Below are 15203 nucleotides of genomic sequence, written 5' to 3' on the forward strand. Positions count from 1 at the left end.
CGCCATCCAGAGAAATCAGTGGTAGCTGGACATACGTTGGAAGGCAGTCGTTACATTGCACTCAACGTCACCTCTATTACAGAGAAGGCTAATGATATACGGGGTGTTTCAGAAATACTTTTCAGACCCTGGGGCCATGTTTCTCACACAAATACATGAAAAGGTTTATACTGTACAAACATAGGTTTGAAAATCGTTCGTTTTCAAATTATTCATGAAAACTGTTGTTCATTGGCTTTCCAGGTAGGCCCTACAACCAAACAGTTTCAATGCACATGTTCGACTCGTTGTATTCTAGATGTCATGTTACCAGGGAGAGTTATTTACTTGTCTGTCTTCGACGCGTTCGTTGTGTACATGTACCGCAGGCTCCATTCTAATGGGTCAGGATATTTATTTTGTGAGCAGTCAAACACGATTTTTATGTATGGCCACGAGTAAGGTATTGGCCACTTGGCTGCACGGCTGTATCAGGAGGCGTTGCCTGACCGAGATAAACCACCTATTGCTCGTACGCCTGACCGGGAAGAGCACATTCTACGAGCTGTCGAAGAAGAATCGGGAATTAGCGCAAGTCAATTGGAGTGCGGTCCATCTCTAAGCTCAGCACAGGGGATACTTCACGAGCAGTCCATGTATCACTGTCATAATCAACGTGTGCAGAACCTTAAGCCTACCGATCATCCACCACGGTAGAACTTCTGGTGTCGGTTTGTTCCACAAACTGCCAATCCATTGTTTGCTATGTTTATAAATCAAGCAACTTTTAGAGGAGGTTTAATAACAAATATCCACATCCGAAACAAATGAGACGAGCGTAATCTTCAAGCTAAAGCACAGGCTAGACATAAGTATTAGTTTAAGATTAATGTGTGGAATTGTAGATGACTGTGGTACAGCCACATGTTCTTCCACCTGTCTACAGAGACTTCATTGTAAACATCCACCGAGAGCAATTGGAAGATATGCGCCTGTTAATAAGAAGAAACGTGTGTTTTATGCGTGATGGAGCCTCACGACTTCTCAGTGTTGGAAGTGCACTAGCTGGTATCTACCGTGACATATGGATGGATAGAGGAGGACCAGTTTCATGACCTGCGCATTCCTCCGACCTCAACCCTTTGGGGTTATAATCTCTGGCGGCACCTTAAGCAATTAGTCTATGCAGCAGACCGGCCAATTCCAGAAATTCCTCATCCTCATCGAAGATTGTGAATCCGTTTGAGGCCACCAGAGAGTATTGTAAAGGGTATGACAGTCCTTTCCGTCATTCGACGAGTGCATGCGTGCGTAGAAGCAAGATGAGGACATTCCGACCATTTATTTTGAGATTGTGCGTTGATGAGCTCCAGTCACCTCCATTGTAAACTTTCATTAATTACTCGAAGACGAAGATTTTTCACACATCTGTTTATATTAACTTTTTTTGATGTTTTGTTATACGTAATCTACCCCAAGGTGACTAGCATTACATTTGAATCCCTCTCCATAGCGAAGTTTAATAACGAAGCTACACTACAAATAAAGATGGTGGTTTGCAGCAGAGCACATTGCAGAAAGCGGCTATTGCGTGGTTGAAGCGTGTGTAGCAGACGTGAACGAGGAGCGTTCTGGTAAGAGCTCGTGGATGTGTAACTTTTTGACAATGCGGGAAGCCCGAAAACGTTACACTAACGGAAAACCTAAATGTGAATGGACAGACTGGGATTTGAACTGCTGGCTTCCTGAGTACGATACCAGTGTATCAGCCGATGCACCAACTCACTGAGTGATTTTGCATGACCTGCAAAGCTGACCTCCGTAACAAGTTTGAGGATTTTGACGACGAAACATAGACCACTGTATGTACTAGTGCAAAAGAATAACGGTTGGGACTGTGGAGATCATAGAAGTTGGACAGTTCCAGCTTTGAGGTCCATGGGGCTTGTTAATCTTACGTAATTTATAGCGTGCACTTTTGGAGGTCGCGTATCGATCGCACATGAAGTTCTAACTCGCCTCATTCAAGTGACACAGCTAAATATTAATAAAAATAAAAGAGAAGGTAGCAGCTGTGAATTACATTAGCACTTCCTACAATGTCATACTACCGCATCCTCCACATAGTCTTCCAGGGTAGAGAGAAATGTCTCGGTAATATGACGCTTTGGATATGTGAGAGAGGTGTTTTCATTTTCTGGTTCTCATACATCGCACAATCAATGCCATGGATACGCCAATAGTACATCTCACCAGTGAGCTATGTTAACAAAGTGGTGAGGCAGTGTACGATGGTTCTTTAGTTACCAAAAGATATCATACTGGCTGCGAAAGGCAGTATGGTACAGCACACTACATTTACTCTCCTCTGCCCCTTCATTCACTTCAGGGTAGCTCTTACGACGAAAGTCCTCAGTATCCTGTTGGATACTGGAACATACAAAGAAATCACAAAGAAATTATTGTCGGAAGAACTGACTCGGCGTACAGAAACGTCCATAGGTGGAATTAAAAGCAAGGGTGTTAATGTTAAGAGTGTAACGGGAAACTCGCTGTTAAATGCAGAGGAGAGGCGGATAAGTGAAAAGACGGCTCTGAAGATGGGAAGATTTGTCTCATGAGACAGATAAAGAGACAGTGTGAGTTAAAGAGCATTTCTCTCTCATTTAAATATATGGCCGAAAGAAGCAGCCTACAGTAATTGTGAAACGAACCCTGTCGTCCAGGACTGCATGCCAGAGAGCGCGCAAATTCACCACGAGATGGGGAAACTCACAGGCGTCTATTGTCTACTGAGGCCTAAGCTCTGTAGTGTGCGAGTGAGACAGACGAGGACCTACGTCATAGGGAAACCCAGAAGAAGGCTTTTGTGGCCAAGGAGACGCATCAGTGTTAAATATGGCGGAACTAAGATCGGCCATTAAGGGAAACATTTATGAAAACTTATTTAATTCTGTAGTAGTGTAGGGAATCAAGAAACAGCAATTTTGATCTACCATCCTTCATAAATTTTCATTGTGATCCCAACAAAACTTGAAGATCTATCATATCTATAATAGTTTAGCATTTACTGTTAATGTGAAATTCAAAAGTTTTGTAACAAAAATCTGAATTCTAAAATCTGAACCTTTAGTCGACCTTCGCGAACGACATTTCATATAGAACCGCATCATTAAAATGGCAAACGTTGAAAATATCAACTCTGTAACTTTATTTGTGTAAAAGGTATAGTAAATAAATTATCACTATCTTCAGTTAAGCATCAGATCATCATTTCCTCCACACAAAACACATTGATCGATGACAGCATGACACCGTAACTGAATCATTAGGTAACAGAATATTCGTTTAGTGCATAATAGTTACTTCTGTTCTTTATTTATTTATCGGAAAGCACATTGGTGCCGTGACATTCAAAGTTAAGAAGGAAATTGTATTGGTTTTATGTAAAAGAATGTAACCTTCATTATGTAATGGATATTATTGTTACTTTATTTAGAACGTGAAAGTGGTCAAGCCTTGATTATTTAAATTGTTAAAATGTAAAGTAATATAGAATAAGCTGTAGACAATCGGATGGAAGGTTTCAGGAAAGGGAACTACGTTAGCCAGTTGAGCGAAGATGTTCGGCGCTCGGGAAACGCGGTCAGAGACAGGCAGAGGGCAGTTCCGGTCTAGACATCGAAGAGTACAGTGCGGCTAGAAACGCCAAAGGGTACAGTTCGGATTGAGACACGAAAACGGACATTCGGTCTTTAGCCAGCTAGGAAGTGAAACGACTTAGAAAATGTCACGTTGTGTGGTATCGCGGGACTTAGTCTCTGAGCGTGGGCAGCCGTGCTCCTAATGTGAACTCTAACTTTTCGCATAGTTAACGAGGTGGAGTATCGAACTTGTAATTCTCTGTGAGATTGTGAATGACGGAACTGTGTCAAATGGATATGCGCTCGAGTGTTACAGTAACTCTAAATACGACCTCTTTCGCTATTAGTTTGCTTTCTGAATAAACATTATTCTAAGAAGTTCGCAACTGTGTGGCCTACATCATTTATGGTTCGTTATTTTAGTTCCAGATATTATTATTACTGTTATAATATGTTAAATTGGTATTTCCCATACTAGTGTCTACTTTAGTGTGTGTAATGCGACACGTGCGGCTCAACCGATGGACGAGTTTGAGCCAAGACAATCCGACGAACAGGAACCGCACGTGAGCCCGAACATGTATGGGATGTTAGCTCGCAACAGGAGTCGATATATAATAGACAGGAATCCACAATAAGAATCAGGATTCAAAACAGCTTTGAAGACGAAATATCAAATAATGTGGAAGGGGTAGATAACATTTGAAAGGTGGCTACACTGAATCACAGCGCCAGAGATTGCGCCAAAGAGTTTTTTCCGCCGCCTACACTGGCAGTGCTTGTTCAGAAGTTGTGGTGGTTAGTGCTTTGCTGAGAGGATGTTGATAGCTGTACTATTTGAGGTCATGTCGTGTGCAGTTGTTTTGATGGGCTAGACAGCAGATGTTGTTCGAATGGAGATGTTGTAACGATCAGAGTGTATTTTTCGTCAATATATGAAGGTAAAAAACATTTTTTTTACCTTCATATATACTGACGAAAAATACACTCTGATCATTACAACATCTCCATTCGAACAACATCTGCTGTCTAGCCCATCAAAACAACTGCACACGACAAGGCCTCAAATAGTACAGCTATCAACATCCTCCCAGCAAAGCACTAACCACCACAACTTCTGAAGAAGCACTGTCAGTGTAGGCGGCGGAATAAAACTCTTTGGCGCAATCTCTGGCGCTGTGATTCAGTGTAGCCACTGTGATTCAGTGTAGCCACCTTTTACATTCCATTAGCATTTCTAAAATCATTGGGGGAAGTGGCAACAAAACGACTGCTCACGTCGGCGTGTAGATTGTATGAGTCTGGCGATATACCCTCCGACTTTTGGAAAAGTATCATCCATTCAATTCCGAAGACTGCAAGAGCCGACAAGTACGAGATTTATCGCACAATCAGTTTAAAAGCTCATGCATCCAAGATAGCGAGGCCAAGAGTATTATGCAGAAGAAAGGGCAAGAAAATTGAGGGTGTGTTAGATGACGATCAGTTTGGCTTTAGGTAGTTGTGACGTTGCGGTTGATAATGGAAGCAGGACTATAGGAAAATCAAGACACGTTCATAGCGTTCGACAATGTAAAATGGTGCAAGATGTTCGGAATTATGAAGAAAATAGGCGTAGGCTATACGGAGATACGGTTAATATACAACGTTTACAAGAGCCAAGAGACAATAATAAGAATCGGACAGGATCGAAGTGCTCAGATTAAAAAGAGTATAAGACAGTGATGTAGTTTTTCTGCCCTGCCGTTGAATCTATAAATCGAAGAAGCAATTTGGAAATAAAAGAAAGGTTCAGGTGTAGAATTAAAATGCAAGGTGAAAGGATATCAACGATATGATTTGCTGATGACATTGCTAACCTCAGTGAAAACGGAGAAGACTTACAGGATCTGCTGAATAAAATGAACAGTCTAATGAGTACAGAATATGGACTGAGATTAAATCGAAGAAAGAGGCAAGTAATGAAAAGTAGCTGAAATGAGAAGAAAAAAATGGTTCAAATGGCTCTAAGCACTATGGGACTTAACCGCTGAGGTCATCATTCCCCTGAACTTAGAAATACTTAAACCTAACTAATCTAAGGGCATCACACACATCCATGCCCGAGGCAGGATTCGAATCTGCGACCGTAGCAGCAGCGTGGCACCGGACTGAAGCGCCTAGAACCGGCCGGCTGAAATGTGAGAAGTGCGAGAAACTTAACATCAGGTTAGATGGTCAGGAAGTAGATGAACTTAAGGAATTCTGCTCCCTACGCAGTAAAATAGTCACTGACGGATGGAGTAAGGACATCAAAAGCGGACTAGCAGTGACAAAAAGGGCCAAAGAAAGTCTACTGGTATCAAACATAGGCCGTAATGAGAGGTGGAAATTTCTGAGAATGTACGCTTGGAGCACAGCATTGTGTGATTGTGAAACAAGGACTGTGGGCAATGAGACACAGAAGGGAATCGAAGCATTTGAGATGTGGTGCTACGGCAGAATGCTGAAAATTAATTGGACTGATAAGGAATGAGGAGGCTCTACGTAGAATCGGAGAGGAAAGGAATACGTAGAAAACAACGACAAGAAGAAGGATAGTATGACATCTGTCTAGACATCGGGGAATATCTTTCGTGGCATTAGAGGGAGCTGTAGAGGGCAGTAAATGTAGAGGAAGACAGAGATTGGAATACATTAGCAAATAAGTGAGGACGTAGATCTCAAGTCCTACTCTGAGATGAAGAGCTTGCATTCTCTACTTTCCCAGCGTTCCTTCAATTCACTATGTCTACCATTCAATGCAGTGATCAATACAACTATACGGTTACTAAAAATTTCTTCCTCGCATTGACGTCTATGCATTTGTTTGGCTTTCAAGCTCGCAAAGTAATTTCAGATCTTCTGTGAAGAAGCCGGTGAATGGTTTATGCTGAGACAGGTGCGAAGTTCTGACTTGAAACTCATTCACAAGCAAGGAAGCTAGGAGTACAGTGTCTCGTCAACCTATAGGTCGCTGGAGATAAGGTTCTTAGTTTACAGTCACGTAAGACTAATTTCGCTGCGTCCTATTCCGATGAATCATTACGTGTTCATATACGTTTCGTACGCAGTTGTACATTGTATTCCGGAGCGTGTTTTGCGCAGATGCTATTATTTTTCAGTCATATTTTATCTGCATACTTGGCTGTCGCATTGTTCAAATGGCTCTGAGCACTATGGGACTCAACATCTGAGGTCATCAGTCCCTAGAACTTAGAACTACTTAAACCTAACTAACCTAAGGACATCACACACATCCGTGCCCGAGGCAGGATTCGAAGCTGCGACCGTAGCAGTCGCGTGGTTCCGGACTGAAGCGCCTAGAACCGCTCGGCCACCGCGTCCGGCTACTTGGCAGTCGAAAACCTATAAATCTCTCTGCAAGTTTCCTAATCTTTGCCTTATTATCATTATACTTACGCAACGTATACGAGGCTGCCAGAAAAATAGTCGTATATTCCTGCTAATATCATTTCTCTGAGTTTCAAAACAACAGTGTCGTCTTTCCTCCCTTTTCAGATTCCCTAGCATGTCAGTTATAGCTTTGTATTGGCTTTATCGACTTGTTAGCATACTAACAGTGCGCTTCTGAAAACGTACAATGTCTGGTGTCACTAATACCATCCGAGTACGCTAGAACGGTCCGCAGTAGCGTTTTGTATACGGTTTCCTTTACAGATGGCACCTCTGCTGTCAGCTTCATGTGTTACCAAAACTCACGACATTTTACCTCTAGTATCTCAATCGGACACTGTTAGGCATTTTTCTATCTACAGCGAGAATTTTCTACCGTTGGTACATTGTTAAAGGACATCTTGTGTTCGTTACACAAAACTCAGAATTTTGTAGCTTTCTTCATTTCCTTACGGTTGTTCAGATTAGAGGCTTTAAGTAGACGACATCAGTGTAATAAAGTTCCCGCCACCATCTGATAAAGCATTTATGTGTGTTCAGAATATTGGAGCGAACCTGACGTTACGTTTGTTTCTATTGAATATTTTCCGTCCAGTATAAAGCCCTGCTTTATATTAGTCATTCTTCCACGGCACTTTGTTATCGGGAAAGGTACTCTGTCGCACAGTGCGTCGGTTGTTCGTCGACAATACGGTGCGGTATCGAATGCCTCTTTGAAATCTCTGAAGACAAAATCTAAGTCTTAACCTTCGTCCGTGTGTACAAACAAAGCTCGCTGGAAAAAAAAGTTAGCCATCACTAGGTAAACCATTACAAGCTCCATTTAACACCGTCTAATTACGCCCCTGGTCTTGATAGCCGCCAGGGTTCCGTTAGCAAATGAGTCCACAATGTCGTGCTGGTACGGCGGATCCATGCTAAGCCACTTCCTGAGGATATGATCGTGCAGTTTCACCAAATTGTAGGGATACAGGTGTCTGCATTTTACACGCTGTTCCAACATGTCCAACAAACTTTCTGTGGGTTTCAAGTCACGCGATTTTGCAGACTAATCGAGATGTAATAGGGCGAGGGACTGTTCAGAAGACCAGTGGCATATTCTTCCAGCCTGACGAATTCTATCATTGTCTTAAAAAATATGGTATCACCACGCAAACATTTGCAGGCAACACCTGATCCTCCAGAATGTTGAAATAAGTACGCTGACTCAAGTTACTGTTTACCTCAGTGAGGTGAGCCCAGTTCATGATAAGAAAAACGATCACAAGCCCACAGCCGGCTTGAACCTGACCTTGCACACATTCCTAATGATATGCTCCTTGTGGCCTTTGGTGCACTCTACAGCGTGCGTCATTTCAATATAGACAGAAACGTGATTCGTCAGCCCACATCACGTCTGCCAATCAGTTGCTGTCCACGTTCTGCTATTTGTGGCCCACTGAAGACGCGGAGCTTTATGTGCCCGTGCAAGGTGACCAACTGCCAATCTTCATTCCGTGCAGTTCCCGTCGCAATGTTCTCTAGCTAACACGAGGGGATAGATGTTCATTCACTGCCTGCAGAAATTACTGTAGGGTTTGGTAGGGATTTGGGTTCAGAAGCTGTGAAATGCGTCTCCAGTATGAAATTTTCACTCTGCAGCGGAGTGTGTGCTGATATGAAACTTCCAGTACGCGTCAGTCACGACCTTTCTCCCACCACAAGTCTAACATCGTGTTTCGTGGTCACGTGTGTTATGCCGCCGCTTGTACAAACGTTGAGCAGTCCGCCGTGAAAGTTATACAACTCCAGCAACTTCACACACTATAAATCCATTGGCACGGCCAAACACGATCGTCACTTTTTGACAATCTGTGACGTCCATACAACTACAATTAACCCTCTTTACGTACAACGTCCGCTTGAAAAAACAATGTCTGACTGATAGCTATTTCCTTATGCTATCGTAGAGGCAATGCGTGAACGATTAAGCTCGTGGTTTGATTCATCTGTCTTTGTGCACAGGGGTGACTATAATTTTTTCCGATGACCTTATGATGGACATAAATAGGTCTTCTTTGTTATTTGGGGTAGTGGTGAGGGGAGGGGGGGGGGGAGGAGGGAAGCCTTTTTTCCCCCCAGGAACATTAGGACGTTCGAAGCTTAAAATATTCTCTTGAATCCTCAAACAAACGGACGTTAACGAAGTTGGTCTGCAATTCTATGCCAACCAAGAATTGTGATATAAAGAATATCGAAATTTTTTGACCCGAGCCAGGGCGTGGAAATATGTGGTTAAGTAGTGAAAATGACTTCACCAGTCATTAGTATTTCAGTCCGAAAACATACTGGCATAAGATTACATTTCTTTTGGCAACATTTATATACTCTGAAATGGCACCTGGACTGAATAGATAATTTTAAAACTAGCTTTACAGTACCCGTTCACATTATTTTCATTCGCATTTTTCTTTGTCTCAGCAGATAAATATCCCAGAAATTCCAAAAAGAAAAGAAATCAGCAGTTTTTACGCTCATTCCCTAATAGTACACGATGAAAATGTAAGAGAAAATTTGCTGCAACTGTATACTGGAATTTTTGATATAGGTGAAACAACTTCAGTTAATTACAATGATACATAACTATCGCGACGCTGTACTCATTTGCAGATGAAAATTAAGTTTAAACTCTGATCTGGCCAGTTTGCTTTCGGTATGTCATTTCAGGTGACTGCTGGGATGATTCTTGCTAATGGAACTCTACTTGCTTCTTGTAACCCTTTAGCGAAGAGTTTCTAACACAAACGCTGCATCTGACGACGTGCGCAATTTAAAGCCAGCAGTAAAGTTACGATACTGAACTGTCTACCCACAGGACATCGCGTCTACACTTATTATCATAAGGTTTACACAGAAATTCTCGTCTGGGAATTCGAGTTCACGTCTCATAGACGACTTCATAGGAAATATGAACTGAGGCCTCTATTGTTATTGAAGGCTTACGAAGTTACAGATTACCAGATAACGTCTGATGGAACAGTAAAGCCGTAGTTTCACTATTTATAGCTGTGGGTTATAAACTGCAGTTAGCTGGTGAAGATGACTCTCCCAGCTGGGAACGAAACGCTAGGAACTAGGTTTGCGTATCAGCGTCAGCGTCTCAGCCTGGAAGTGTTAACCGAGGTAACCATAGGTCCGTGAAGGTGCCACATTGCACTCAATTTAGATGGAGGCACGTTTGAGTGCTAGTTCGAAAATCCTAGAGCACAGTCCCCGTGCTTCTTCACAAACTTCGTTTTCCTTCCTTTCGCTAGTTAGTGATATACTATTCACTGGTCCGACTACATAGTCAAAGTAGGTAATCCTTCCCTTCCTCAAGTGCAGTTCTGGTAAAATGGTTACTTTAAGACTCCAATAGTTCACGCGGTGTCAATATCCATTTCCATAAGTACTACAATGGGATTAATTTGAATGGTCCAAAGCCAGAAATGACATTTCTGGTGATGCAGATGAAGCCAAGAGCTAATGATGAATCGGAATGACAGCCAATCTATAGATGTAAAATGCCACTCACTTGTCTATAGTGACTTTGAGTGACATCGTTCAAGGTGAGATGTTGCAGTCGCACCAGGAAATATTTACTAATTACAGTCATTATTTCTACACACTTGGTTTCATGTTAGGTACTATGTAATCTTAGATCTTTCATACTGGCCAGAAGTTATGTAATATCCGCGTTAAAATTGTTTCTGTAAACCACGTGAAGAATCCCATTGGCTTCCTGCACGTTACTAAATCGTTTCTGCAAATGTTACATTTTTAAGTTTTTAAGCAGAGTGACGAATAATGCTAATAAATGACGAACCTTTGAAGAAACTGTACGGTAGATGTAAGAACAACTGGTCTGGAGTTACATAACCTGCTGCACACAAATAAGATACGAACGCAGTAGCCGGCCGGAGTGGCCGTGCGGTTCTAGGCGCTACAGTCTGGAGCCGAGCGACCGCTACGGTCGCAGGTTCGAATCCTGCCTCGGGCATGGATGTGTGTGTTGTCCTTAGGTAAGTTAAGTTAAATTAGTTCTAAGCTCTAGGCGACTGATGACCTCAGAGGTTAAGTCGCATAGTGCTCAGAGCCATTTGAACCAATCGAACGTATGCAGTATTATCGCGTGCTCATTACTGGAGAGAATTCAGCGAAAAATCAAGGATATTATATTTCCTCCTCCATTAAATGCTTATCAAATTCTTAAAATCTCTGTGTTTCCATGTACACGAAAGAGAGAAACACGACTATGGATGCAATTTAAACAATTCCGATCCGCGTCAGGAGAATCAACTGCTAGTCTTCACCAACTATCCCGTTCTACTTATAATTGACTTCCTACTTACAGAATTCACCACGAAGAACACCGAGATTTACGTATCTTTCATAGCAACACCGCTGTCTGTAGATAGATAGAAATTCTGCTTGCGTGTAAACTGAACTTTTAATGAAAAGCAGTTCCTTCCCTTCACATTTAAAGAAAATGCTAGCCCATCCATCTCACAAGATCCTTTATGATTATTAACGTACGAAATCGAAATGGGATGCACACACACACACACAGAGAGAGAGAGAGAGAGAGAGAGAGAGAGAGAGAGAAGGAGAGAGAGAGAGAGAGAGAGAGAGAGAGAGAGAGAGAGAGAGAGAGCTATCTCTACGAAATTAGCCGCTGGAAATATTATATACACGTTATGACTGCAGTGAAAGGTATATCGCTCTCGGAGAGGTGAATCTTAAAAATACTTTGTTGCGACTGTTGCTACAACATTTCTATGAGTAGCTTCTTCACAGAGAATCATTAATAGGTTAGACGCTTACGGTGTAAGCGGAAATGTTGATGTTCTTTGTCGAATGGTAAAAAAAAAATAATAGAGAAACGAAGATTGGACACAGAAAATCGCCGACTCTACTCATAGAGCTCTAGTTCTGATTAACTGTAATGATTTAGTACACCAGATTGGCCATTTTCTTAAAACTGGGGAAAATTAGTCATTATGACTCGACCGAGGTTCGAACCCTGCCCGTCAACGGTACGAAAAAATAACGCTAGTCACTGCACGACACTGTTCGGATGCAACGTCGCAGTAAATGAAGAGCTAATGTTAATAGGCTAACAGCATTGCCAGAACGGGCGAATTTTGTCAGATAGGCAATGTGAATGAAAGAAAATTAAGTCGATAAGGAACTGTCGTTCTGGTAGGGCACAATAACGTACGTTTTAATTAGCGTATTGAGAGCTGCAAAACCGAAGGATGAAGGGCTGGAATTTAATATACCGTCGTGACGAAGTCATTAGGGGTGGATTAGGAGTTCATTCAACAACGGTGGGTGTGCAAATAGACTCCAGGCTTACTGGAGCATAGAAACTTCTGAATAGTAACCGTTTCCAGCTATTATCAGTTGCTGCCCTATGGTCATTTTCACAGACACCCTCTGTCGTCACACGCTTATACTGCAGATGTTGATCTTATTCTGGCGACGTCTCTTGTTCGGATTATCGTTGTTTAGAGACAGGGATGATGACTATCTGATGAAGACCATAGAGCTGAAATCGAAAATATCTGTGTAAATTAAACCTGACTGTGGATATGAGTAAAACGTCTACACAAATACTAATAGCTGATGCTGCTCTGCCGTATTGTGCAAAAAGAAAAATAAGAGATTATTTTGTAGGACTTCGCCTCTAGTAATTACTGGTAATCACAGGTCATATAAATCGGAATTGCTTCACGGGATTTGAACCCCACTGTCCCCGAACGTGAGTCCAGCACCTCAACTGGTTCAACGTTTCAGTCGTTGCGGAATTAGAACAAATGAAGGACAAGTAATCAATGTTTAATCAACAACAGCGTTTATCTTTAAATGCTCATATTTTAGGTCAGGTTTTATCGTGACTGTTACTGATATGGTATGAAACAACGAGTTTACGGTTATTAGCTGCTGTTTATTTACACCCACAGCGCGTTTCAAAGGCATAAATCTCCCTCATCGGGTTGATTCATATGTGTTACTAGCACATATGTGTGCTGTGTTACGACTCTGGTGTAACCTGCGGCACTGTCTCCAGTCGTCACAGGATCCTTTCTTCGTCGTAAAACATATAAAGTGCCACACTTCTTTTATTTTCAAAGTGTGACAGTTGATATATGACGTATTACTGCAGAGAAAGAAGCCTGTGCCTGCAGCGGTGGTCTCGCGGTTATAGGCGCTCAGTCCGGAACCGCGCGAGTGCTACGGTCGCAGGTTCGAATCCTGCCTTGGGCATGGATGTGTGTGATGTCCTTAGGTTAGTTAGGTTTAAGTAGTTCTATGTTCTAGGGGACTGATGACCTAAGAAGTCAAGTCCCATAGTGCTCAGAGCCCAAAGAAGCCTGTGACGATTGGAGACAGTGCCAAAGGTTACCCCACAGTCGTGACATATATAAATCCATCGACGCAGATCTACACCTTCGAACCGCATTGTCGATGTCCGTAAACTGTTGCTGGTGACAGTAAACTTGTTGATTAATACGATAACAGTGCTTTCACAGTGGACTGTTTCATGATGTGTAATATGACTCGATATGGCGAAAAGTAGCTCTGAGTCAGTTTTATGTGAATATTTCCCAATGCGACTTCAAATCTAATGTCGGAGATATCGGTTTAACACTGAAAAACAATATATCAGTGAATTCTGCTCATTTTCTGAGTTACTGTGCTATTTGACACATTTGAAAGTCAGAAAATTTCCATTAAATTTGTTCCGTTGTTGCAGATTTTCTGAAATACTTTATTGGAGAACGATTAGTTCATGTGCTTGAAAGTAACAGGAACCAAAGCTCTGTGCCATTAAAAGTTTCAGTCGGTAATGGAAACGTGCTCGCATTGCAAATTTTGGTTGTCAGCTAGTAACCATAAGCAGGAGATTTAGGTTCATATCCCCACCCGGCGCAAGTGGCGTCTTGTCATGATAGATTACCATCTAAGAGATACATACTAGATCTATATATTCTAGATTTATCAAGGTCTAGTTCGTAGTACAAATAGAATATCGTCAATACAAAGTACCTGTAACAGTCTCTACGCGTCGTCAGTACAACAGTGATTAGAGGCTACAAATGACTCTCATTATTCGATAAATCTTCATTTAATTTTGATACATAAGATGATTCGTTCTGGCATTAAACTGTAAGGCAGAACTCTACTTAGTGTATGATTAAAGAGCGACCAGCATCAGCAATTGCTGATGCTAATTGCGTTCATTAGATCTTTTAGAACCTTTCAAGAGGGAAAGGTAGACGAACAAACCTATCAAACGCTAACAATGAACCACGACAATGACTCAGAGTGGGAATAGGGCAGAGGACTGTCACTTACCGTACACGGCAACCAGGAGACCGGCGGTCAGAAGAGGAAGCGGGCCCGTGGTCATATTGGCAGTCTCGTCATCACTCGGGTACACGGTGTCCTGGAAGAAGGGCCTCCACTTTACGGTGGTCCCCCGGCTCACACCATCTGCAGTCCCCCCACTATTGAGGCTGTCTCAGACTTCTTTATCGCTCGGCGCTGCCCGAGGTCAAGACGAGCAGCTTGACACTGCGTGTCCGCCGAGGTCGGTGTCGTGTCAAGTGTCACTCGGTTCTATTGTGGCGCAACTGTTTTGAGGTTACTGCAGATTCGCAGCGTCCTGGAGGGATAGTGTGGGTGCGCTCCTCAGGTCGAAGACCGCCTGCGTCGGAGCGTCGGCGTCGTGCGTGTGGTGCGTGGGCGTCGGGCAGCGTCCGTCTCGCAGAGCGGTGCCACACTGACTGGCGACGGAGCGTCGTGTCGCGCGCGCCGCGCTCGCACCCGGCCGCAGGTCGGCGCATGCGCACTCGGCTCCGGCGCGGCAGCCCGGGCCAAAAACCAAGTGTTGGTCGGCGGCTCGCGCGTTCGGCTATTAACAGCTGAGGACCGTCTTCCGCATGAGGGAACACTCACTTACTGTTCGACTGCCCCCCCCCCCCCCCCTCCTGGCTCAACAACCGGGGGTTTGCTAATTTAATGCTCACTACGTTTCGTCTAATGACCACTGGAGACGACAACGAGTTATAAGCCGTTTCTGCCGCATTACAAATAGTACTTCTATGCTGCGTAGGAAAC

The 15203-nt window shown here is 43.0% G+C and overlaps 1 protein-coding gene across 1 annotated transcript in view; it reads right to left on the reverse strand.

Moving 5' to 3' along the window:
• LOC124802398 overlaps positions 1-14856 on the reverse strand; it is a 183154-nt gene extending 168298 nt beyond the window's left edge. Inside the window, exon 1 of the mRNA XM_047263152.1 lies at positions 14439-14856. Within this exon, the coding sequence (XP_047119108.1) occupies positions 14439-14493 (55 nt within the window). The 5' untranslated portion in view covers positions 14494-14856. The remainder of the gene's footprint in view (positions 1-14438) is intronic.
• Positions 14857-15203: the final 347 nt, after the last annotated feature.

The sequence above is a fragment of the Schistocerca piceifrons genome, chromosome 1, assembly GCF_021461385.2.
Source record: "Schistocerca piceifrons isolate TAMUIC-IGC-003096 chromosome 1, iqSchPice1.1, whole genome shotgun sequence".
NCBI lineage: Eukaryota > Metazoa > Arthropoda > Insecta > Orthoptera > Acrididae > Schistocerca > Schistocerca piceifrons.